General features: G+C 49.9%; 2 protein-coding genes, 2 long non-coding RNA genes and 9 other non-coding genes across 21 annotated transcripts in view; 1 reads left to right on the forward strand and 12 right to left on the reverse strand.

Moving 5' to 3' along the window:
* The window catches only part of mark3a (MAP/microtubule affinity-regulating kinase 3a), a 38,682-nt gene extending 27,916 nt beyond the window's left edge, over nucleotides 1-10,766 (reverse strand). For 2 of the 9 annotated variants that reach the window (XM_060051465.1, XM_060051462.1), the window contains exons 1-3: nucleotides 9,975-10,691; nucleotides 7,840-8,025; nucleotides 6,699-6,752 (exon numbers count right to left, since the gene is read on the reverse strand). In XM_060051465.1, the coding sequence (XP_059907448.1) occupies nucleotides 6,699-6,752; nucleotides 7,840-8,025; nucleotides 9,975-10,025 (291 nt within the window). In that variant the 5' untranslated portion in view covers nucleotides 10,026-10,691. Of the gene's footprint in view, nucleotides 1-6,698; nucleotides 6,753-7,839; nucleotides 8,026-9,330; nucleotides 9,759-9,974 lie in introns of those variants that run through there. The other 7 variants (XM_060051464.1, XM_060051457.1, XM_060051460.1 and 4 more) reach the window with 5 other exon arrangements.
* Nucleotides 1,588-3,551, reverse strand: LOC132457462 (uncharacterized). Its single transcript, XR_009525657.1, has 3 exons — nucleotides 3,291-3,551; nucleotides 3,091-3,240; nucleotides 1,588-3,040 (listed from the first exon to the last, which is right to left on the reverse strand). It is a non-coding gene; the product is annotated as an uncharacterized LOC132457462 (long non-coding RNA).
* A 378-nt stretch (nucleotides 10,767-11,144) lies between the features above and the next one.
* eif5 (eukaryotic translation initiation factor 5) lies at nucleotides 11,145-24,174 on the reverse strand. Its single transcript, XM_060051566.1, has 12 exons — nucleotides 24,065-24,174; nucleotides 23,318-23,516; nucleotides 21,907-22,186; nucleotides 21,732-21,813; nucleotides 19,939-20,111; nucleotides 19,055-19,166; nucleotides 16,596-16,720; nucleotides 15,385-15,546; nucleotides 14,123-14,284; nucleotides 13,181-13,345; nucleotides 12,259-12,399; nucleotides 11,145-11,616 (listed from the first exon to the last, which is right to left on the reverse strand). The coding sequence occupies exons 3-12, from the start codon at nucleotides 21,976-21,978 to the stop codon at nucleotides 11,515-11,517; spliced, it is 1,296 nt and encodes a 431-aa protein (XP_059907549.1). The 5' UTR covers nucleotides 21,979-22,186; nucleotides 23,318-23,516; nucleotides 24,065-24,174; the 3' UTR covers nucleotides 11,145-11,514.
* On the reverse strand, nucleotides 11,701-11,781 carry LOC132458362 (small nucleolar RNA SNORD53/SNORD92). The gene has a single exon (XR_009525913.1). It is a non-coding gene; the product is annotated as a small nucleolar RNA SNORD53/SNORD92 (small nucleolar RNA).
* On the forward strand, nucleotides 12,760-13,918 carry LOC132457469 (uncharacterized). The gene is made up of 2 exons (XR_009525663.1): nucleotides 12,760-13,441; nucleotides 13,486-13,918. It is a non-coding gene; the product is annotated as an uncharacterized LOC132457469 (long non-coding RNA).
* On the reverse strand, nucleotides 12,926-13,003 carry LOC132458364 (small nucleolar RNA SNORD53/SNORD92). The gene has a single exon (XR_009525915.1). It is a non-coding gene; the product is annotated as a small nucleolar RNA SNORD53/SNORD92 (small nucleolar RNA).
* Nucleotides 13,710-13,790, reverse strand: LOC132458357 (small nucleolar RNA SNORD53/SNORD92). Its single transcript, XR_009525909.1, has one exon. It is a non-coding gene; the product is annotated as a small nucleolar RNA SNORD53/SNORD92 (small nucleolar RNA).
* Nucleotides 14,796-14,877, reverse strand: LOC132458363 (small nucleolar RNA SNORD53/SNORD92). Its single transcript, XR_009525914.1, has one exon. It is a non-coding gene; the product is annotated as a small nucleolar RNA SNORD53/SNORD92 (small nucleolar RNA).
* LOC132458365 (small nucleolar RNA SNORD53/SNORD92) lies at nucleotides 16,031-16,108 on the reverse strand. Its single transcript, XR_009525916.1, has one exon. It is a non-coding gene; the product is annotated as a small nucleolar RNA SNORD53/SNORD92 (small nucleolar RNA).
* On the reverse strand, nucleotides 17,746-17,823 carry LOC132458366 (small nucleolar RNA SNORD53/SNORD92). Its single transcript, XR_009525917.1, has one exon. It is a non-coding gene; the product is annotated as a small nucleolar RNA SNORD53/SNORD92 (small nucleolar RNA).
* On the reverse strand, nucleotides 19,349-19,427 carry LOC132458371 (small nucleolar RNA SNORD53/SNORD92). Its single transcript, XR_009525921.1, has one exon. It is a non-coding gene; the product is annotated as a small nucleolar RNA SNORD53/SNORD92 (small nucleolar RNA).
* LOC132458367 (small nucleolar RNA SNORD53/SNORD92) lies at nucleotides 20,404-20,481 on the reverse strand. Its single transcript, XR_009525918.1, has one exon. It is a non-coding gene; the product is annotated as a small nucleolar RNA SNORD53/SNORD92 (small nucleolar RNA).
* Nucleotides 22,412-22,489, reverse strand: LOC132458368 (small nucleolar RNA SNORD53/SNORD92). The gene has a single exon (XR_009525919.1). It is a non-coding gene; the product is annotated as a small nucleolar RNA SNORD53/SNORD92 (small nucleolar RNA).
* Nucleotides 24,175-24,364: the final 190 nt, after the last annotated feature.

The following is a 24,364-nucleotide window of genomic DNA, read 5'->3' on the forward strand; positions in this document are numbered from 1 at the left end:
TACTGTTGTTTAAGTCAACGGTGGCGCCGACGCGACCTTGTCAACCAAGAGGGAGGAGTCACCACGCGGTTGCTGATCAGGATCTCTTCCTTGTTTGTGAAGTTTTTTTTTCTTCTTTCCCTTTGGGGGGGCTAGGGTTAGGGGAGGTCATAAACACATGGCCTTTTGCCCTTTGAGACTGGAACTGGGATGACTGCTATACAAACACAATTGACTTGGATTGATTTAAGTCCTGTGATAAGGTTTAAGGGAAATCTGACTAAATGTGTCGTTCATTAACAATAACAACCAAGACGGCTTATATTTAATCAAATTCCTACTTCAGATATTCCCTGTGAAAGTGGTATGAAGTGGTTAACACCTGTACCAGTGGAATACCATCCCAAAGTCTTCAGTTTGAAGACTGCTTCATAATCACTGCAGTCCGCCTGCCCGGCTCAGACCACACACAAACACACTTTTACGAATCCCGCTCTTATTTTGAAACAGGAAATCAAACTTTCCGGTGTTTTACATCCTCCTGATTTCCTGAAGACATTCCGATAAGAGCCGGCCCCCGTAAGTGAGCGGTGAAACCAGACACAAACCCCCGGCTCTGGAACATCATTGTTTCCTGAGTCGGGACGTGGAAGGGGAGGGGGGGGAGGGGGGGGGGGGGCTGGGCCAACTGCCACACCGTTGTCGTGGAAACTGATCTTTCTATCATGGCCGCTTGCCTCACCTCGGGCGGTGGAGAGAATACGAGGAATCCCCTCTTCCAGGAAACAACAGCGGGCCTGTGCCTAGCCCCCTGGGTGAAGCACATCCACCTCCTCGCTCGACCGGTTCAACCGGTCTAAGCACGGCCAGGTCCACCTGGTCCGACTAGTTTCAACCAGTTCATGCTAGCTCTGATAAATTCAAAACTAGTTCTGACTTAGGGTTGAAATCGATTGATTATTATTCTTTATTTTCAATCGATTCACGTAAGATTCACGATTCTTATCCTATTGGAGTGGTGGGTTTATTTATTCATTTTTTCCTGATGTCTTAAGTTTACCTTATTGTGTGTATATATTATTGCATTATATCCTTTTATCAAATATAAAAACGACATAAACTCGTACGCTCGTCGTTAGCGCACAGCGGAACGCCGCCGATCTTGAAATCAGAATCCCGACGTGCTGAATCCAGAATCCGCTTTGAATCAGGGGACAGTTTGGATCGGGACCCCAAGAACGGGGGATCGTCACGTGGGACGCTGAGGCACTGAAAGGGTGCGCGCGTCCTTCCGTTGGTCGGTTGCCTCACCACGGCGAGAGGCGCCACGATGTCTACCTGCACCTCAAGGGCGGGGTGGGGGTGGGGGTGGGGGTGGGGGGGGGGGGGGGGGGGGGCGTCTGTCAAGGTGTGGAGGATCTAACCCCCCAGGGAGATTCTTGTGCACGCAGCGCTGGGAGGCGAGCGAGGCCGCCGTCGTCGTCAGACGATGATGTACATAAAGTTTCAACATGTGCGGTCACACCCCCGGCCGTCTACGTCAGGCCGCCTGCGTCACCGGTCGCTACGGGCCCGCCACGGAGCGAGCGCACGAGCGCTACGTCTGCCGACAGAGAGCGCACACACACACACACACACACACACACACACACACACACACACACACACACACACACACACACACACACACACACACACACACACACACACACACACACACACACACACACACACACACGTACGTTTGGGTTATGTTAGTCCTCTGGATACGCCATCCCAACACATCAAGAGTTCAGAGGCGTTCCTGTGATTTCCTTGACTTTATGGCCTCTCCACTGAGTCACTAACCCCACCCTACGTCACTAACCCCGCCCGGCCAGCTCCGGAGGAGACAAAAAACACACGTCCACCATATGAGCAAACACTTTGTTTTCAAGGGAAGAGAATAGCGGAAAAACACCAGAGTGATTCACCACAGAACAGGTCCAGGACCCAAACATGCTATTGGCCCAGCCCGACCCCAGATACAGGATGCTAGGCTGCTATTGGTCCATCCATACCAAGGACCCCAGCTTTCCATTGGTCGAGCCTGATCGCAGACCCAAGAGGCTTTGCTGCCATTGGTCCAGCCTGACCCAAGATCCAGGATGCTTAGCTGCTATTGGTCTAGCCTGACCCAAGATCCAGGATGCTTAGCTGCTATTGGTCCAGCCTGACATCAGTACCAGGATGCTTAGCTGCTATTGGTCCAGCCTGACCACAGACCCAGTATTCCCTCGTGCTATTGGTCTAACTAAACCCCCGCAGTGATGTACGAGGTCTGGTTGAAATCGATGTCCACATGGATCGTCAGTCCAGTGAGAGCTGGACACGAAGATCTCAATATACTACAACATGTGCAATGTGGCTTATTTCTCTATACTATGCATATGTACGTTTTTAATTTCCACTTAAAGTATGCACGACCGGGACTTCATCGTTTGTAAATTGTCTCATGGGCAAAATAATTTCCCTGCGTGGATCGATGGAGAAGCATCAGTCCTCCATCCTTCGGGTTGAGACATGCAGCAAAGTGTTTCTCCTCAGTCTGCAGTCTCCTCATACAATATGAATGAGACCAGGCCTGACCTCACTCCATCTTGCAGTTTTAAACAAGACTACTGTGCACAACTTCACAACCGTCTCTCAGCCTCACTACATCACAACCTCACTACTATACTACAACACAACCTCCGTACTATACTACACTACAACAACACCTCTACATGGTCAGCCTCACTACTAGACTACATCACAACCTACTCAACCTACTCTCAGCCTCGCTACAACACAACATCTACATGCTCAGCCTCACTACTACAACACAACCTCACTACTATACTACAACACAACCTCACTGCTAAACTACAAAAACATCTCTACATGCTCAGCCTCACTACTACAACACAACCTCACTACTATACTACAACACAACCTCACTGCTAAACTACAAAAACATCTCTACATGCTCAGCCTCACTACTATACTACAACACAACCTCACTACTATACTACAACACAACCTCTACACGCTCAGCCTCACTACAACCTCCCTACTATACTACAACACAACCTCACTGCTAAACTACAAAAACATCTCTACATGCTCAGCTTCACTACTATACTACAACACAACCTCACTACTATACTACAACACAACCTCTACATGCTCAGCCTCACTACTATACTACAACACAACCTCACTACTATACTACAACACAACCTCTACACGCTCAGCCTCACTACAACCTCCCTACTATACTACAACACAACCTCACTGCTAAACTACAAAAACATCTCTACATGCTCAGCCTCACTTCAATACTACAACACAACCTCACTGCTATACTACAACCCAACCTCTACACGCTCAGCCTCACTACAATACTACAACACAGCCTCACTACTATACTACAACACAGCCTCACTACTATACTACAACACAACCTCACTACTATACTACAACACAACCTCTACACGCTCAGCCTCACTACAACCTCCCTACTATACTACAACACAGCCTCACTACTATACTACAACACAGCCTCACTACTATACTACAACCCAACCTCTACACGCTCAGCCTCACTACAACCTCACTACTATACTACAACACAGCCTCACTACTATACTACAACACAGCCTCACTACTATACTACAACACAACCTCACTACTATACTACAACACAACCTCTACATGCTCAGCCTCACTACTATACTACAACACATTAATTTAAAGATTAACTTCCTGCTTATTTGAATTAAAGAAGTACACTGAACACCAGCTCGGCCGCGACGCCAGAGTCAATATTTGCTGACGACAGGAGGCTCCTGTCAGACGTGCAGGCAGCTAGGCGCTGTTGTTTACAGTTCATTAAGGCTGGAGCCACTCCTACCCCTGACCTTTACCCTCTGACCGGCAGTGATGATAACGGCATGCTTCCCTCGAGTGGACCTCCAGTGACGGTTCTGCCGCTTTGTTGGAGGGACGCTAATGAGACGTCAAACACCCACTATAGGTCTCTACCCTCTGGGTCATAGATCTCTACGTAACCATGGGTCTCACTCTCCAGGTCATGGATCTCTACGTAACCATGGGTCTCACTCTCCAGGTCATGGATCTCTACGTAACCATGGGTCTCACTCTCCAGGTCATGGATCTCTACGTAACCATGGGTCTCACTCTCCAGGTCATGGATCTCTACGTAACCATGGGTCTCACTCTCCAGGTCATGGATCTCTACGTAACCATGGGTCTCACTCTCCAGGTCATGGATCTCTACGTAACCATGGGTCTCACTCTCTAGGTCATAGATCTCTACGTAACCATGGGTCTCACTCTCTAGGTCATGGATCTCTACGTAACCATGGGTCTCACTCTCTAGGTCAAAGATCTCTACGTAACCAATGGGCCGAATTCAAATCTATTGACACTAGTCAAAAGACATGGACACGAGCCCCCAATTAATTCATGTTACAGTGGTCTCACTCTCTAGGTCATGGATCTCTACGCCCTTCTCTAAATATAAATATAAAAACCGAAGGACCCTTTCAGGACCAGAGTGGGGACCCCCAACCACACCCAGGGCTTCACCCTCAACATGATAACCCGCATCTGGCCCGTCTTCCCGCTCTCCTCCGCCCCAGGAGGGGAACAAAGAAACAGGAACCAGCCATACAATTTCCCGACGGCCACGAGGGAATTAAACCAACAAAAACCAAAACCCAACTCTGACGCCGTTGTTTTTCTCCTGGTTCCCGTCGCGAGGAGTGACCCTGAGCGACGTTTCTGGAGCGGACATCTTTTTCTAACCAAGGTGTTTTTCCCCCCTGTGCTTTCCACACACACCGGCAGGCTCACAACAAGAGAGCCTGCTGACAATAGCCTTCTGCTTTGTTGCTCCATGAGCGCCGCTCGCTGTTTTTCTGCCAGCTTAGTGGCCAGCAGAGCCAGCCCCGACGCTACAAAGGCAAGAATCAATGAGCCTGTGGAAAAACAGATGAAACTACGGCGGAGGGAGAGAGGGCTTGGACCAGCGCCACAGAGAGAGACCAGGCTGGTCTAGAGACAGAGAGACCAGGCTGGTCTAGAGACAGAGAGACCAGGCTGGTCTAGAGACAGAGAGACCAGGCTGGTCTAGAGACAGAGAGACCAGGCTGGTCTAGAGACAGAGAGACCTGTATTAGCGACAGAGAGACCAGGCTGGTCTAGAGACAGAGAGACCAGGCTGGTCTAGAGACCGAGAGACCAGGCTGGTCTAGAGACAGAGAGAGACCAGGCTGGTCTAGAGACAGAGAGACCAGGCTGGTCTAGAGACAGAGAGACCTGTATTAGCGACAGAGAGACCAGGCTGGTCTAGAGACAGAGAGAGACCAGGCTGGTCTAGAGACAGAGAGACCAGGCTGGTCTAGAGACAGAGAGACCAGGCTGGTCTAGAGGCAGAGAGACCAGGCTGGTCTAGAGGCAGAGAGACCAGGCTGGTCTAGAGGCAGAGAGATATGATCTACAGATAGAGAGACCTGGTCCAGACACAGCAAGAGTATGCTTGTCTAGAGACAGAGAGACTAAAATAAATGTCACATGTTCCAGCATTGGATCAAAGATACCGTGATATTTGCCTTGGTCAAGAGTGCCGCGCTGCACGTGCACACACACACACACACACACACAGTGAGCAGCCTGACATGGGCCTGACATGGGCAAGGACTAGCATCACCAGATAATGCGCTGCTACGTGACAGCTGCTCCCCGGGGTGTTGGGCGTCAGACGGGCACGGGGCCAGGCGTGTCCCTGCTGTTTCATCAGAGAGCCCTGCCTGCTCTCAGCGTCAACACGCTGCTTTCTGCACCTCGTGGCCATCTTGGTCCTGAGCGCTCACCAGGACCCAGCAGCCCTGGCCCAGGCTCCCACAGACACAGAGCCGTCTAGACGCCACTAGACAACAAAGCTCGATAAGATGCCGCGATTCTCGCAAGCTAAAGTACTATTGAGTAATTTTAGCGGATGATTTTATCCGCAGTAACCAACCGTGAATCCAGATACAATACATGCCGGTAGGGGTTAGGGGTCATCTTGCTCTACGATGCCCACAGGTTAGGCTGCGGACATCACAATCCAGCAGGACTGAAACCACCCCTGGTGCATTTGTAAGCTTTCACTAAGCGTGCGAGGAGTCTGATGTGCATAAGGCAAGGACACTGCAAGGCATCGTGGTAAAGTTAAAATACCTGGTCGAGATATAACTTGACCATCACGGGATAGCGGGTGCATTTTCAGCCCTAATCGGATTTCAGAACCCCAACACTGAGCCATGATGGCCGACGCCTTGCACGTAGGACCAGAGATGGTAGACAGCGGAACCTTGGTGTGTGGGCCTGTCAAATCCATATGCAGTGCTTTCATCAGACCTGCACGGCTCCCAGGGCTAGTCTGCTAGGCGCTCAAAGGACGGACGTACGACAGTAGCCTCGTATGATACCAGGGTGAAGCCATGAGTCTCCAACAGCAGAGGACAGACAGACAGACAGACAGACAGACAGACAGACAGACAGACAGACAGACAGACAGACAGACAGACAGACAGACAGACAGACAGACAGACAGACAGACAGACAGACAGACAGACAGACAGACAGACAGACAGACAGACAGACAGACAGACAGACAGACTGTAGCTCACCTTCTGCAGGCTGTTGGGGTTGAGTTGGGTCTTGTCTATGATCTTGATGGCCACCTGTGGACAGAAGAAGCAGTGAACTTTAGACTCACCACTCTGAACTTTAGTACTGCTTTAGCACTAGCAAGTTGCTACTTTAGCCCTAGCATGCTTCTCCTATACAACTAGCATGCTATACTACTATACTAGCATGCTACTACTATACTACTATCATGCTACTACTAGAGTACTAGAATGCTAGTACTTTACTACTAGCATGCTAGTACTATACTACTAGCCTGCTACTAACATGCTACTACTAAAGCACTTGCATGCTACTACTATAGCACTTTACCAGACACAACCCAAATATAGTAAATTGTATTTATATATATTTCAACAAGAGAACAGTTTGTCTTTCCTAGTGGAACGTTTTGATGAAGTACATCCTACATAAAATACTTTGGTTTGTATCCAAGTAATCTCTTTTATGGTTCAAATTCTTTCTCTTTACAGAATGAAAGCATGTGAACTGCTCATAGTAGCATAATGTTTCGACACTAGAGTAAGACTGTTACGGTGGGGTAACAGTCCTAAATACCCTAATACCCTCTTATTAGGGCTGGTAATAAAATAATTTGGTCTTGCCCACGGACTGCTCCGTCTTTAAAAGGGGAGGATTTACGGAGATCTGCACATGCTAGTTGCCTCGACAACAGACACATAAGCAGTAAGCCAGGTCTTTAAGGGTGTGTGTGTGTGAGGGGGGGGGGGGGGGGGGGTCCACTACCCTCTGCTGTCACCAGATGGTAAAATGAACCCTAGAGTTAAAGAGCCCGAATCCAGTCCCTCCACAGAACAGAGCAGAGCAGGGACGGGATTCAACGCTTGTTGTTATGTACTGGTTTAGATAGTTTGCCTTTCGCCCTAACTTGGTGACGCAATGAGAAAGTGTCATGTTTGTTAACCTTTATTAATCCCAGCGGGAGGGACGTCCGGGCGGTTAAAGGGGGTACCTTTACCGGTACAGTCCGTGAGACTGTATCGTGGCCTGGTGTTGTATGAATTCCCCATCATATGAGCCGAGTTAAACGCACACTTTAATGCACGGCCTCCTTCACCGCGGCGTCGGTCGGCGACCCCTTGACCCCTGACCCCGGCTCACCTCTCGGCCCGTCAGGATGTGTCTGGCGAGCTTGACCTTGGCGAAGTTGCCCTTGCCGATGGTCTTCAGCAGGCGGTAGTTCCCCACGTGGGGCTGTTGCGGCTCGTCCCCGCCGCCCGAGCCGCGGGACCGGCCCCCCGACCGCACCGGGCGGGTGGTCACCTCCTGGCGGCCGTTGGTCGTGTGCTGCGGAACCACGGAGACACGCCGGGCGGTCACATGACGCACGCCACGGTCACGTGACGCACAAACAGAAGCCTCCATTGACGTACTGAGCAGAGGATCCTAACCTGGCTCCGGAGACCTTTACCACCCCCCCAAACCCCCCCCCCCCCTTCACCTGAGACCCCCACAGAATCAAATCTGAACCTCAATAACACCGCCCTTTAAAACAATGACAGCTGATCTTCCACAGTAGCCAGCGAGGCGGTCAAAGTTTGAAACCACGGCGATAGATTCATCAGTGCTCCATCACACACGTCACGTCAGCAGCCTCCAGCACGCGACCTACAGATCGAACCACACCCCCAAAGTCCCGGCTTAAGATCTACACAACATGCTTACACAACAACCAACAACTACTCACTACAAAACACTAACCACTTACCGTCTACAATGTCCCCACAGAGCCACGACAACACACTACAATATCCCTATGCAACCACAACAACACACTAGAACGTCCCCTACAGCACACTACACACTCTTACGTCCCAATGACACACCAACATCCCCCCCTCACAGAACCCAGTACCATGTAGGGCACCACAATGTGCTGCCGTCTCTCCTCGACAGACACCACCGGGTCCCCGAGTGTGTGAACACACTTGAGGCCTGTGTTTGCTTTAATGGGTGACGTGCGACTCTTAATTACAGAGCGGGCTTAGCATACATCCTGACTGCGTGCGTCTCACGTCCTGTGTCTCACCTCAGGATGGCTGACGGGTGTGCGAACGAGAGGACGTTGTGGTCGCTAAACTAGCCTAGCATCGCTGAACGAGTGGTGAGAAGTGTACAAAACAAGACTTGTTTACTAGTCGAGATTAGCGGGCCTGTCTCTTATTTCTGGTCGTGAGAAGTGAACAGGAAGTTGGGAGAGAGTCCCAACTTTGGCATGAGTCCAGGGTTCGACGGCCAAGGGAGATGGGAATTGATTCCCTGGGTGCTATTTAAAAACAACAATCAAACCCTGGCTCCGCCCAGGCACGCTGAACACAAGACAGCTCCTCTGGGACGGTATCGATGAGTGTGACCCTGTTGATCTCCCACCTAGCGGGAACGGGTCAACACTTTGACTTCATGCATGAAGTTCCATTCCATGGAAAATAACCTGAATACTAACAGAGCTCGACTTTCATTAATAGGATAAAAATTCTTATTCGCACATCCATATGTGCCGCCTCTCACTGTAAACACAAAAAAAACACTAAATCCATAACGAAGACTCTCCCTCTCTCCCCGCCGGGTATTCCCCCCCCGCCGGGTACTCACCCAGTCGCGGCGTTTCCTCGTCGACTGGGACCCGGTCATGGTCTTGCTGCTAACCTTAACGCGGTCTAAATCAACGGTGGAGCTACTATATGGTTTTGTTCATAGACACCATATCCCCCCCCCAGCCCTGGCCGCCGGTCCGATACCCACAGAGACAATGAGCTGACAGAGTTTCTCCTGGTCAACAGGGGTGGGACACAGGAATGCCCATATTTGGAAGGGCAGCGATTGAAACCCTCGAGTGACACTTTGGAAAACCAGTAGGAATACCAGTACGAACACAAGTACTCTGGCACATAGGCGACAAAGTGTTGCACTTTAGTTCGTAGTTAGGCCCTAAAGATGGGCTACTCCCCGAACATCCACCTCAGAACTTGGTTCAATTCAATAACCCATAAACGGTCTAAAAACAGAGACTAGACCCGTGAACCTCCGAGGCCACAGCGGGGAGGATTACAGGGCGTGTTGGGCTGAAGGGTATGAGTGTTTACGAGTTGTTTAAACAATCTTTCAGCCCCTTATAAACCCATTATCAAGCAGTATAATGGACCCCCACGGTGGGGGGGTCGTGTGCTGCTTCAGCACAACAAGTCCTTCCTATGGGTGTGCTTAGGGGATGTGAACAAAGTCAGCAGTCTACTTACGCCCTCCGTCGGCTTCTCATTGACGGTCGGAAGGGGGGTTTTGGACGACATGGTAGTCCTGGACGGGTCGACGCCTCACTGTGAGTATTAATATTCAGATAGGATTCTGCAGCACCTAGTCTAACCCTGGGAACTAGTGCCTTCTCGCGGCTCCAGACCGTGCAGCCCTTTCGGAAAACAGTCTCAGCATTGATCCGTGACGGGTCCCGAGCAGACGTGGTCCCCCTGGCCTGGTGAACCCTGATGACGGCCGACACCTGTCAATAAAACGCATCAAACACCCCGACCACGGCCGTCATTCACACCGCGCAGACACTCCGTACATGGCCTGGGCTCGGCGGGGATGCGACCCAAATCACGGTCCGCTCGGCTCGGTAGTCGGGGGGGCTAGGGCACGGCTAGCGCAGCTCGTCGGAAATCACCCTCGGATTCAAAAAGTATGTCCTCCTAACATGCCATGTGACTCAGGGTCGTCCCTCGGGGTCTTTTGAAAGAGATTTCAAAGTGTTTGGGTCGCTGACCGCCTCCGTGTCGGCTCCATCTCCGGCCCGCTGCCTGCTCCGCTTTAGGTGGGACCAAAATGGCTACTGAGTGTCTGGGATTAATGTGCGCCGAGGCAGAGGAAGTGAGGAAACCCTCCGATCTCTGCACTCATTGGATCACAAAGTAGAGCTGTCATCTCACAAGACCTCACTTCCAGAGTACTGTGGTTCACACCCCGATTCTGGGGGGCTTTTATGAATCCGGTTTAGATCTATAACCCGTCTATAACAGGCGCGGGTCTTCTACCCATAACTCTGAAGCCATGGTTTGTCATAATCGGTAATAGCCCTGGTTACACAACTTCGTCATGATAAGTTTGGTATCAAGTTTTCCGTTCATCTCGAGCCCGAGATAGCCTATTGATCAGCTCCCCCTGATCGATAGTATTTTACTCACCTTATCGCGGTTTGCTGACTAACGTTACATAACACACTATATAGGTCATTGTAAAAAAATATTTGCAGGCCCACTTTTAAGAATGATGGTTAAAGTTTATATAACGTTTAATATGTAGGGTGATAAATCATTAATAACCTAAAACAATAAAATATTAATAATCTGAACCAACCATCAATAATCCACTGTAGCACTTATATTAAGGTCGCCCAGTAAAAACAGTTTCACGTGTTGTGGATAGCAAAACATTCTTTATTAACTGGAAAAATACAGACAAATTAAATGTGCAGTCAAATGATAACCCCAAGAACCCACAAGCAACTTCATTTCCACTGAATACATCTCAAAATCACAGCAGTTAATGTGCAGCTAGGAAAGCGCTATAATATTGTATATCATGCCACAGAGCTGAGAGTTGATGTGAGGGAGGGGGCGGGGGGCAGGAGGGGTTAGCTGATGCAGGGAGGGGGGGCAGCCAGGTGGAGGGGGCAGCCAGGGGAAAGGGGGGGGGGGGGGAGGGGTAGTACAGGCCACCGTGTGAGAAGCCACAACACACACAAGCAAGAATCTGATTGAGCGCTCTTTCTTCCCCGGCCCCCGTTCAGATGGCGTCTATGTCGATGTCCTCGATCTCCTCGCGCTGGGCCTTGGCCGGCTTCACCGTCTCCACCGTCAGCTCGCGGGCGGAGGAGGAGTAGACGACCTGTGGGGCAGCAGGAGGAACAGGCGTTTAAGGTGCGGTCCTAGACACGCTAGGCGGCGGTACCGTTTCTGAAGCACCGGCTTGTGGGTCAGATAGCCAAGAGAAGCATGACATCACTAAACATCAGTCGTGTTTGCGAAACCGTTCTCAGAATCATCACTCCCGAGTCCTCCGCCCGCTCTACAGAGTCCTCCACCCGCTCTACAGAGCCCTCCGCCCGCTCTACAGAGCCCTCCACCCGCTCTACAGAGCCCTCCACCCGCTCTACAGAGCCCTCCACCCGCTCTACAGAGCCCTCCACCCACCAACACATCATCCAAAGGGGCTCCCCCTCACGTCAGTAGTTCTGAGCTTAAAGCTGTCCTGTGCGTTTCATTACCAACTCTGCCTTGTTAAAACCACCGCAAGTAAACAAAAGGGCATCCAGACTAGGTAAGGGGTTGGGCACGTTTTCTAAAAAACACCAGGTTTAATAAGAGATAAATAAAGAAATAAGTTTGTTTTATTAATTGACCCTTTTTTATAGGCAACTGTTAATCATTTTGAATGATTTGTGACAGAGGACCTTTTTTTAACGGTTCACCGTCTTGTCTCTAGCTCCTCCGACGCTGGGGAGACCAGACCGCCGGTTCACAGCCTCACCTCAACGTTCTCGTCCTCTTCCTCCTCGTCCCCGTCGCTGCCCTCGCTCTCCTCCTCTGCCTCCTTCAGCCACTTGACGAAGGGCGCGGCCTTAGCGTGGATCTCCTTGGCCAGCTCCTTGGACACGTATTTCTTGGACACCTGAGGAGGGGAGATGGGGCACAGGTGAGGTCGTGGTTCAACTCCTCCACCTGCCCAAACTTGGGCCAGGGGGGGGGGGGAACTTGAGGGAACTTGGTGGGTTCTAGGTCTACGACAATAGAACCAAGCAAAGTTGGTTCTGGTCAATTGGCGAAAATCATCGAGATGCACCTTTTAAATAAGTGTTACTACAAGTGCAATAAATAAGCAGACTACATGGCTATAAACCATAAAGACAAACTTGGACGGAAAGTCAGACATGAAAAACAATCGATAGAAAACCGTAAATAAACCAATTTCTATATTGTCATCATGCACAGCCTTCCACCTAAACACCCAGCCTCAGTGGGCTCTTGGCAACTCCTCTGGAGGTAATTTGAGTTACTGGCTGTGATATGTTACAATATCCCTTCTTAATGACGGTTGGGCCAGTAGTTTGTCCGTCTTGGGACTTGAGCAATGTCCAAATGTTGTAGTCAAGTCCCGTCGCACTAGACGGCTGCACGGTTTCAGAAGCACCGGCTTGTGGGTCAGATAGCCAAGAGAAACATGACATCACAAATCAGTCTTGTTTGCGAAACCATTCTCAGAATCATCACTCCCCATTCCCGCTCTACAGGAGTCCTCCAGCCCGCTCTAGTAGTAGTAGTACTTTAACATAGTAACCACACGAGTACAAAAACGAAAGTAATTGTTAATCCTACAAAGTGAAACCCAACACCTAAACTGTGGTGACCCACGGTCTGACCCCAGACTGTGTGTGTGTGCGGGGAGGCGGTACCTTCTCGGCCCAGACGAAGATGACGTCCTCCTCCAGCAGGTCAGCGTCGTACAGGTCCTTGAGGATCACGGCCACGCGGGGCAGCAGCTGGGTCTGGTGCAGCTTCACCAGGCACTCGAAGCCCCCCAGAAGGTACTTCTGGGCCTTCTTGTTGTTGTGGCAGAACTGAGGGGAGGAAAGAGGAGGAGGTTAGCGCCCACAGGACCTTAGAGGAGGTGGTCGGCCGAACAGGACTTCATAATGTGGGGGACATTAGAGGAGGTCAGCCCCGACAGGACTTCATAATGTGGGGGACAGAGGAGGAGGAGGTCAGCCCCAACAGGACTTCATAATGTGGGGGACAGAGGAGGAGGAGGTGAGCCCCAACAGGACTTCATAATGTGGGGATCAGGGACTCTATTTACTCTTTTGGACTCTTGTCTCTATCTGTAGTTACTTTAGTACGTTTTAAATAAGCTCAAATGGGCCTCCATCTCTCCGGCACATAACGTTTTTATTTAAAAAGGCGTAAAAAGTACGTCTGTAATTGTGGGTCAGATAGCCAAGAGAAGCATGACATCACAAAACATCAGTCATGTTTGCGAAACCATTCTCAGAATCATCACTCCCCATTCCACCACCAGCTCGACATGATAAAGGCCCGCCACCATAATCTATCCTCAAGGGGTTTGGGATCCTAATCCAATTAAAAAAAAATAAAAACGGATTCAGAAGAATCGGAATAACGACGTTCCCAAACGGCCCTAAAACCGAAGCAGCATTGAGACCAGACAGAGCGCCGTTGGAGCACCGTTCCCGGTGTCCTGCCGGAGTCTCCAGGTCGTCTGGCGTGTATTTATAGCGCAGCACCCGACTCGACTGCAAATAGCCTCAGGACGTCACGAGACACAGAGCAGGAGGAGGAGGAGGAAGAGGAGCAGGAGGAAGAGGAGCAGGACTCACGCGGAGGAAGTGGCGATGGTACTTCTTGATCTGGTCGCGGATGTCCTCGTTGAAGAGCAGCTCTGTGAGGATGAGCGGGCCCATGGCCGTGACGTCCAGGCGCTCCGCCTCCGCCAGCACCTCCTTGTCCGCCATGTCCATGGAGCCGTCCTCCTTACGGTCCTGCAACCACACAACACCCATCAGCGCCGCGGGACGGAGACCGGGACGGGACGGAACCAGAGGAGCGTCGTAGAAAAGTGGAAGCGGCTACAAACAAATGTGTTCTACAAGACGTGTGCGCGGTCCAACCCACCTGAGGCAGCGCCGAGACGCTAAGAGGACACAGGGTGACACCGGTTAGAGGGACGGCCTTCGTTAGGCTAGTACCGCTGATGCACACAACCCACATCCGCTCAGTGCTACACCTCTCCCAGGGGTGGATGATCCACAAATGAACCACGTGTACATGGTCGGCATGCACGGCTTCTACCCGAACACCCGGCCTCGGTGGGCTCAGGTCGACTCTACTGGAGTTACTTTGATGAACAGCCTGGGATATGTCACAGTATCCCTTCCTAATGACGGTTGGGCCAGTAGTTTGTCTGTCTGGGGAGCTTAGCAGCGTCCAAATGCCTAATGCTGTAGTCCCGTGCGCACTAGACGGCTGCGCGGTTTCAGAAGCACCGGCTTGTGGGTCAGATAGCCAAGAGAAGCATGACATCACTAAACATCAGTCGTGTTTTGCGAAACCATTCTCAGAATCATCACTCCCCAGGTCTGGTCTACGGGACGGAGTCCTCCCCCTGGTCTACGGGACGGAGTCCTCCCCCTGCGCTACGGGACGGAGTCCTCCCCCTGCGCTACGGGACGGAGTCCTCCCCCTGCTCTACGGGACGGAGTCCTCCCCCTGCGCTACGGGACGGAGTCCTCCCCCTGCGCTACGGGACGGAGTCCTCCCCCTGCGCTACGGGACGGAGTCCTCCCCCTGCTCTACGGGACGGAGTCCTCCCCCTGCGCTACGGGACGGAGTCCTCCCCCTGCTCTACGGGACGGAGTCCTCCCCCTGCGCTACGGGACGGAGTCCTCCCCCTGCGCTACGGGACGGAGTCCTCCCCCTGCTCTACGGGACGGAGTCCTCCCCCTGCGCTACGGGACGGAGTCCTCCCCCTGCGCTACGGGACGGAGTCCTCCCCCTGCGCTACGGGACGGAGTCCTCCCCCTGCGCTACGGGACGGAGTCCTCCCCCTGCGCTACGGGACAGCAAGACGCCACCATCCTACCTTCACAAAGTTGTAGAAGAGGTTGACCCTCTCCTCCAGCGTCTTCTCCAGGTCCTCGCTGAGGGTCAGGTTCTTGGCGTGGTCGCTGATCTCCTCCATGCGCCTCCTCTGCGCCTCCTCCGTGGTCTCCTCGGCCCAGTCCTCGTCGTCGTCATCTCCGTCCTAGCAGCAGCAGGAGGAGGAGGAGGAGGGGGTTAGTCTGGGTGTAGGCCGGGGTCACGGGGGGGGGGGGGTACCGGTGGACCATGGGTCTGGTGCAGACTCTTGAGCACCACCGATGTTGTGGTGCTTTAGAAATGTGGAAACTTGCGGGATTTTTGAGACGTGATATCTACCAACGGTTCACTCTACTCGTCCATAAAGAAAGTACAACGATTTTCTTTTGACTAACTCGCGTTGTGGGGAGGTCAACCCAGACAGACTTTATTATTTGGCGAACCTGGACAATTTAATTACTTTTTTTTTTTAACTCTTGTTATTTTCTCGTTCTAAAGTAACTTTGGTTTGGTTCTTAATGAGCTCAAAGGGCCCTCTACGTCTCCGGCACAAACCTCTTCGTTCATTAAAAAGGTCAAGATCACAGAAATAGATCATAGTGCTCTGAAGTACGTTTTAAATCAGTGTGCAAACACACCGAGCGATGTTGCGGGTCAGATAGCCAAGAGAAACATGACATCACAAATCAGTCTTGTTTGCGAAACCATTCTCAGAATCATCACTCCCCATTCCTCCACCCTCTCTAAAGTAGACCTCCACCCGCTCTACAGGACAGAGTGCTCCACCAGAACTAGGGATCGACCGATACCGATTTTTTAGGGCCGATACGATACCGATATTTTTTCCTCAGCCTTAGCCGATACCGATTTTCTTGAGCCGATTTTTTTTTTTTTTTTAAAGGAACATTTATTGAACTTCAATATAAAAAACAATATTTAACAAATAGTAAAAACAGGTGAAGTAGAACAAGTAAGAACAAGTAGATGAACAATATTTAACAAATATTAAAAACAGGTGAGGTAGAACAAGTAAAAAAAAATCGGCGAAAATCAGCCGCGTATCGGCAGATACCGATACACGTAAAAACCGCGAATATCGGCCGATAATATCGGCCGACCGATATATCGGTCGATCCCTAACCAGAACCATAACACATCTAACCCTATGGGGGTATTGGGGGGGGGGGTTCCAGGCCGGTTGCCTGGGATACGCACCACGGCTTCTGGGGCGTCGATGTCGTTGTTCTTCCCGGCCTCTCCACCTCCGTTCTCCTTGTCCTTCTTGCGGTTCTTCTTCTCCTTGTCCTTCTTCACAGTGGCGGAGCCCGTCTCAGGGGGCTCTGGGGACGAGGAGAACCGGGTCAGCGCTGGACTCAGGCTCGATCCACTGGTTAACAGGCACCACTACCACCGGCTCTATCCACTGGTTAACAGGCACCACTACCACCGCCTCTATCCACTGGTTAACAGGCACCACTACCTACGCCTCTATCCACTGGTTAACAGGCACCACTACCACCGGCTCTATCCACTGGTTAACAGGCACCACTACCACCGCCTCTATCCACTGGTTAACAGGCACCACTACCACCGCCTCTATCCACTGGTTAACAGGCACCACTACCTACGCCTCTATCCACTGGTTAACAGGCACCACTACCTCAGGCTCTATCCACTGGTTAACAGGCACCACTACCACCGCCTCTATCCACTGGTTAACAGGCACCACTACCACCGGCTCTATCCACTGGTTAACAGGCACCACTACCTACGCCTCTATCCACTGGTTAACAGGCACCACTACCACCGCCTCTATCCACTGGTTAACAGGCACCACTACCACCGCCTCTATCCACTGGTTAACAGGCACCACTACCACCGCCTCTATCCACTGGTTAACAGGCACCACTACCACCGGCTCTATCCACTGGTTAACAGGCACCACTACCACCGCCTCTATCCACTGGTTAACAGGCACCACTACCACCGCCTCTATCCACTGGTTAACAGGCACCACTACCACAGGCTCTATCCACTGGTTAACAGGCATCACTACCACAGGCTGCACAGTCACTACTAACCAGTAGTGTGACAGAAAGGCCTCAGTAGTACTCTAGGCTAGATGGAGTGTATATATTGTGATAGAAAGGCCTTTGTACTACTCTATACTAGCTACCGTGTATATATTGTGATAGAAAGGCCTTTGTACTACTCTATACTAGATACTGTGTATATAGTGTGATAGAAAGGCCTTTGTACTACTCTATACTAGCTACAGTGTATATATTGTGACAGAAAGGCCTCAGTAGTACTCTAGGCTAGATGGAGGGTTTATAGTCTGACAGAATGGCCTTTGTGGCAGTTGCGGGTCAGATAGCCAAGAGAAACATGACATCACAAATCAGTCTTGTTTGCGAAACCATTCTCAGAATCATCACTCCCCATTCTATTTACCATGCAGTATAGTGTAACAGAAAGGTCTCTATTCTAACCAATATTGTAACATAAAGGCCTCTACAGTACTAGCTAGTGTAACAAAGGCCTATGAAGTACTCTATAGATGCTTCAGTATATATAGTTTAACATAAAGGCCTATGAAGTACTCTATACTAGCTTCAGTGTATATAGTGTAACATAAAGGCCTATGAAGTACTCTACACTAACTTCAGTGTGTATAGTGTAACATAAAGGCCTCTACAGTACTCTATACTAACTTCAGTGTATATAGTGTAACATAAAGGCCTCTACAGTACTCTATACTAACTTCAGTGTGTATAGTGTAACATAAAGGCCTCTACAGTACTCTATACTAGCTTCAGTGTGTATAGTGTAACATAAAGGCCTCTACAGTACTCTATACTAGCTTCAGTGTGTATAGTGTAACATAAAGGCCTCTACAGTACTCTATACTAGCTTCAGTGTGTATAGTGTAACATAAAGGCCTCTACAGTACTCTATACTAACTTCAGTGTGTATAGTGTAACATAAAGGCCTCTACAGTACTCTATACTAGCTTCAGTGTATATAGTGTAACATAAAGGCCTCTACACTAACTTCAGTGTATATAGTGTAACTTAAAGGCCTCTACAGTACTCTATACTAACTTCAGTGTATATAGTGTAACATAAAGGCCTCTACAGTACTCTATACTAGCTTCAGTGTATATAGTGTAACATAAAGGCCTCTACACTAACTTCAGTGTATATAGTGTAACTTAAAGGCCTCTACAGTACTCTATACTAGCTTCAGTGTATATAGTGTAACATAAAGGCCTCTACACTAACTTCAGTGTATATAGTGTAACTTAAAGGCCTCTACAGTACTCTATACTAACTTCAGTGTGTATAGTGTAACATAAAGGCCTCTACAGTACTCTATACTAGGTCTATATTAATCCTCCCCACTGCCAGTCAGGTCAGTTCTATTCTTATAGCTCCACAGGTCACATGTCACCACTCCCCACCCCTAAGCCCTCTGAAGGGCCCAACAACACAGTCCTGAACCATGCCATTGTGCCAGGGCACGGTTAGTAACCCAGGCAACCAGCCCAGACCGAGCTAGCTAGCGACTAAAGTTGAGTCCTAATATGGGCATGCCTGGGGCCAGAGTTCGGGGGGAAGGGGGGGGGCTAACGCAGGGCGTGGCGTTTGTCGGGGTGGGGGGGGGGGGCTCACCTGGGGGGTTCTTCAGGATGAAGGTGCAGAGCTTGTGTCTGGTGTCCAGCATGCCGCGGTAGCCGCACGCCTTGCACGAGTTTCCAATAGTTTGTTTTTTGGGGTTTACATGCTGCGGCAGAGGAGAGACAGTTCCCGGGTTAGTCCCTGAACGCAAACACCCAACAGTCCCTTTATTCACACAGTCAGCGGACAGTGAAGCCTCAAAGCACCCTCAATTACACTTGATCCCTAAACAATGCTCCGAGTCTGCAGAACGTTTTAATTGGTGTGTGATCACACCGAGCACAGTTGTGGGTCAGATAGCCAAGAGAAACATGACATCACAAATCAGTCTTGTTTTGCGAAACCATTCTCAGAATCATCACTCCCCATTCCTCCACCTGCTCTACATTTGAGTCCTCCACCTGCTCTACATTGAGTCCTCCACCTGCTCTACATTGAGGCCTTCACCCGCTCTACGGGACAGAGTCCTCCACCCACCACCTAAGATACACATCCCTTGAAAGCAAACTGACAAGTCAAAACTACAACGTTTCATGCTAATCATCTACATGTACCCAGAGCAAAGACTGTTATGTAAACAGACTGATGTACATTTGGTCCGGGTTAGACCAGGTACTCAGGGTGACTGAACTACGGAATACTTCACGTAGCCACAACGGTCGCATCATTAAATACGAACGCTAATTCCTTGTTTGACATTAAATATTTTGGGGCCGTGGTCTGACATTAAATGTTTTGGGGGCGTGGTCTGACATTAAATGTTTTGGGGGCGTGGTCTGACATTAAATGTTTTGGGGGCGTGGTCTGACATTAAATGTTTTGGGGGGGGTGGTCTGACTAGTGAGGACCAGGGTAACCCTCAGCAATGGGTCAGTTACCAGGTCAGTTTCTGGGTTGTCGCACTCGGGACACAGCACGAACTTCCTGATGAACCCGTCCAGCATGTCCTGGAGCTTGTTGGCCTCGTGGGACCCGTTGACGATGAAGCGGTCGTTCTTGGCATCGAACTGGGTCTGCGCTCCCAGCTCACAGCCAAAAAACTTGGTCGGGTCTGCGGACAGAGAGTGGAACTTAGGACCGAGAACCAGAAGCAACGGGTTGGTGGTCATCCGAGTCTCCTTCTGGGTTCTGTAGTTTGGTAAATACTCATTCACTACAGTAGGACTATTGTCGGATCTGTAGTTTGCTGTTGGAAGTTTGAACCTTTTCTGACTTCACTTGACTAAATAGCAGAAGGCTAATCATATTTATCAGAGTCAAAAGATTATTTAATGTTGCACTATAGTCATACACCGACGTATATTTTAATTAGTGTTTATTCACACCGAGCACAGTAGCAGGTGCGGGTCAGATAGCCAAGAGAAACATGACATCACAAATCAGTCTTGTTTGCGAAACCATTCTCAGAATCATCACTCCCCATGCCTTCGCTACACGAGTCCTCTACCTGCTCTACATGAGTCAGCGATAGATTCTGCGGTGACGGCGGTATTCAATCGCAGGCGCTTTATTTCCCTACGCGGCGGTATTATCAGAAGGCCGATGTATTTTTATGCCCGTTATCGCTGTAGCAAGGTAATCGAATCCCTTCCCAGCTGCACGTGCACCGCATTGGCCGGGATCAACCCCCATCAGAGGCTCTGGTTCCTGACAGCCTGTGAATAATGAATAGCCCACCGCCATCTCCAGCTCAACACTAAAGGCAAGGGCTGGCAGCTTCTGCATCGGTTGGTCCACGCGCTCTGGTTCGGACAGTTCTCCATCGTTCTCATTGGCCGGACAGTCGCTGGGGTTCCTTCCATAAGGAAGAAAACATTTCTATATCCATTATTTCAAGGGCGTGAAGGAGAAATGTGGACGGATGGATTTTATTTTGGAGTGATATATTGGGTCATGAATAACTGCTTTTGAATACAAATTATATTGGTCAGTAGTTTGTCATTATCCTAGTTTAATAGAATATAAGACTTATAAGACAGGACAAACTCCCTGTATACTTGCCAAACTTTAGAATATTTGCTTCAACTATTTACACTGTAAATTAATTAATTAAGTAACGCTTTTGGTTAAAAAGGACTAAAGAATTGTATGCATTCAAACAGTAGCCAGACATTTTTATTTTTATGTAGTTTGCGATGCTTTGATGCCTCGTCAACTTCCGTGTTTAACGCCCGATAGGCTAAGAGAATCAGACATGGCACCTTGGCCCGCATCGCAGTTATTGGAACCCGTGGTTTTAAGCACAGATCAAAACCTAGAATCGAATGCCGAAGTGTTGTCGCGCTCCGTGACGGGTCTGGTGTGCCCGGCTATACATTGAAGCTCTGCTGTAACAGAGCGAGACTCGGACCAGCTGTGGATCTGAAACCCTCCAACTTCCTCCAACAGCACTTTGTTATATTTAGTCTAGCCGGTAGAGCTGAGTGCACTGTGGCCGATAAAGTAAATCTAGAGACAACGTGAATATTTCTGTATTTCTATTGCCCTCTATAGACCAATCGATTGGTCATGGAGGTCGATTCTCTGTGGTTGACTACAGCCGTCCTCTACAACCCTGTGTCTAAATCCAACGCTCCTTCTGTTCTGGAGGTTGATTTTTCGTAACGACCTAGACCACATGGGCGGAGAACATTCTGAGTGCCTTATTGGCGTATTCCTAGCGTGTTCTTACATGTTGGGGGTCTGTTCAGAGCCTTGGCAACATCCACCATGTTGACAACGACCGTCTTGATGCCATTTCCTTTGCCTTCCACCTGGAGGGAAACACAGACGCGTCAGAACCCACCGACCAGTACACCCGTTCAGATGCTCCGATGGAGACTGGGGGGGGGGGGGGGGGGGCCTACCTTGGCTATCAGACGGGGCATCTTGTAGCGGTAGAACTGGTCCAACACACTGCGGTTGACGTTGACAGACATCTTGGCTGGCTCTGAGCGCTATCAGTAAGATAAGAGGATCTGGAATGGGGATTTTTCGGGATCTTCTGTCTGGAAAAGAGGGGATGACATAAACGGCTGCAAGCGCGCTCGGTCTCTGACATGAAAAACGCTGTGCCGCTGTGGCTGCAAGCTCCTTGCTTGAAGGCTAGATGTCCACCACACAGGTTCCAATGGCTGCGCAACAGCTCTGCAAGAAGAGAGGGGACAGAGGTCAGGACCAGGGGTACATGCTCAGTTCACTACAGACACTTTTACTTCTACAGAAACGGATCATCATCTAAACCAGATGGATTCGCTAGATTCCTCTGTTCATATTTATTAGGGTTAAAAGATTACCCAATGTTTTATTATAGCAATACTCTGAAGTATGTTTTAATAAGGGTTTTAATCACACAAAGCACAGAAGCAATTTCGGGTCAGATAGCCAAGAGAAACATGACATCACAAATCAGTCTTGTTTGCGAAACCATTCTCAGAATCATCACTCCCCATGCCTGCTCTACATGAGACCTCTACTGCTAATTTTGTGATGTTTATAAAGTAATACATTGAGTGCAATTTATTTTATCAATTTGTGTATCTCAACTTCACTGTTGCTTTGGATTAAAGCTTCTGCCAAGTAATTGACTTAATGGTAAATTGTTTTGCACGGTAAAAGGGTAAATAAATTTACCAATTTATAAAATATACATTAAAAAACGAGTAACAACATCCATCTTGTATGGGCAGAAACTGAAAGTGTGGAATTACGCAAGAGTCCACATAAAAAGTATCGTGAATTGGAGAAAAGGGATGGAACGATTTAATCTGGTTAAATGAACGATGTACATCACGAATTTGCCATCAACTAAATGCAATCCATTTAGAAGGTAAAAGATGCTTCGTTCTAGCCCCGTGTTGTCGCCCACAGTGGCCTAGTGGCTTCACACGCACTCCGCAGCTACGTTGCATCGTGTAGGCCTCGAGTACGACCCTGGATCCACGATAACAGTAATAACTCTTAATTACCCAGAAATGATCGGGCATAACTTAACGACGGGTAAGCCTCGTCGCGGTCCATTGCTAGCGGGTGAGCGGGTTGCATAACGCGGGGCGATGGGCCCGGAGCCCGCTCTGCTGCAGAGTGCGTCATGAACGCTGCACACGAGTGCTGGCGATGGGAGACGCCATTTTGATCCACTTGCTCACAAACATGCCATACTGCACTAACACCGCCTTCCCCCAGCCCGTTTTAAACCCTCTTAACCCAACCCGGCGTCTCCGCGTAAAACACCAACATACATGGGACAGGGGGAAGGGAACGGAATCGTTATCTTACCGTTTTCGCAAAACAAAGACATAAACACAACGCTGGTCGTCCAGAGGCGCAGTGAAGGGAGCCGAGCTGCTGCTGCTGCTGAGTGTCGGCGAGGCGCTGTACTGAGTCCGGCTGTCAGAGACGTGCGGGGTAAAGGTCCGGACGCTGCGGGGTCACCAGGCTCAGAGGGGGTCTGGAAGGTCCTGGGGGCTCGGGGGACCTGAGGGGATAAAGCGCATTGTTATCCCGACCGCGGTGAAAGGCTGAAGTGCTGCGTCGTCAGCAGGTCTCTGGACAGGAGAACACAGGCTGGTCTGGTGGAGGTCTACATCAACTGATGGGACTAGAGCTGAACTGTGGTCGGGGTGGTGGTCAGGGGGACCAGCAGTTACCGGGTCTTAGGTGCACGACGGGCCGTGTCGGAGCGCTACTCGCGTCCCCGTCAGGTCACAGTAGTCAGGTTGTCGTCACTTCGATAAATAACTCAAGATATCTTGTAGTGACCACTGGGACACTCATATCTTCAAGAACTAGTCGGTACCCGCGCCCGGGATGCGACCCAGCATGCTGACGTCATACTGCCGTTAGCTCGGCGCTAACGGTAGCTAGCGGGACCACAACGCGTCGCTCATACTGTCGAATTACATTAATTATCAATTATAATGATTGTATTAATGTCTGTAGACGATAGAGAAATCAGAGTTAGTGATCCTTTATTGGGCGACGTCGTGTTACGGACGACATCCAAATAGCGCTTCTTTAGCTTACCTCTCGAACGTTCTGCGGAGTACTGAGGCTCGCTGCTGACAAGTGTACCGCGGTCACACCACACTTCCGGTGGACTGGCTTCCAGAGTAAAAGCCCCCCCTAACCTAGAACTAAATAGCACCAGAGGTCAGGGAAGGAGGATTTGCCAAAATAAAATTGAATGATTGGGCTTTTCTAAGTCACTTGCTTGTTAAACGATGGTATGACATCAATTGCCTTGTACGAAAATAACACGTTATTCTGATCTGTTCATTTGACAACATAAAAGAGAATTTACACATTATTTATGCTGCTCATTTA

The sequence above is a fragment of the Gadus macrocephalus genome, chromosome 5, assembly GCF_031168955.1.
Source record: "Gadus macrocephalus chromosome 5, ASM3116895v1".
NCBI classification, from domain to species: domain Eukaryota; kingdom Metazoa; phylum Chordata; class Actinopteri; order Gadiformes; family Gadidae; genus Gadus; species Gadus macrocephalus.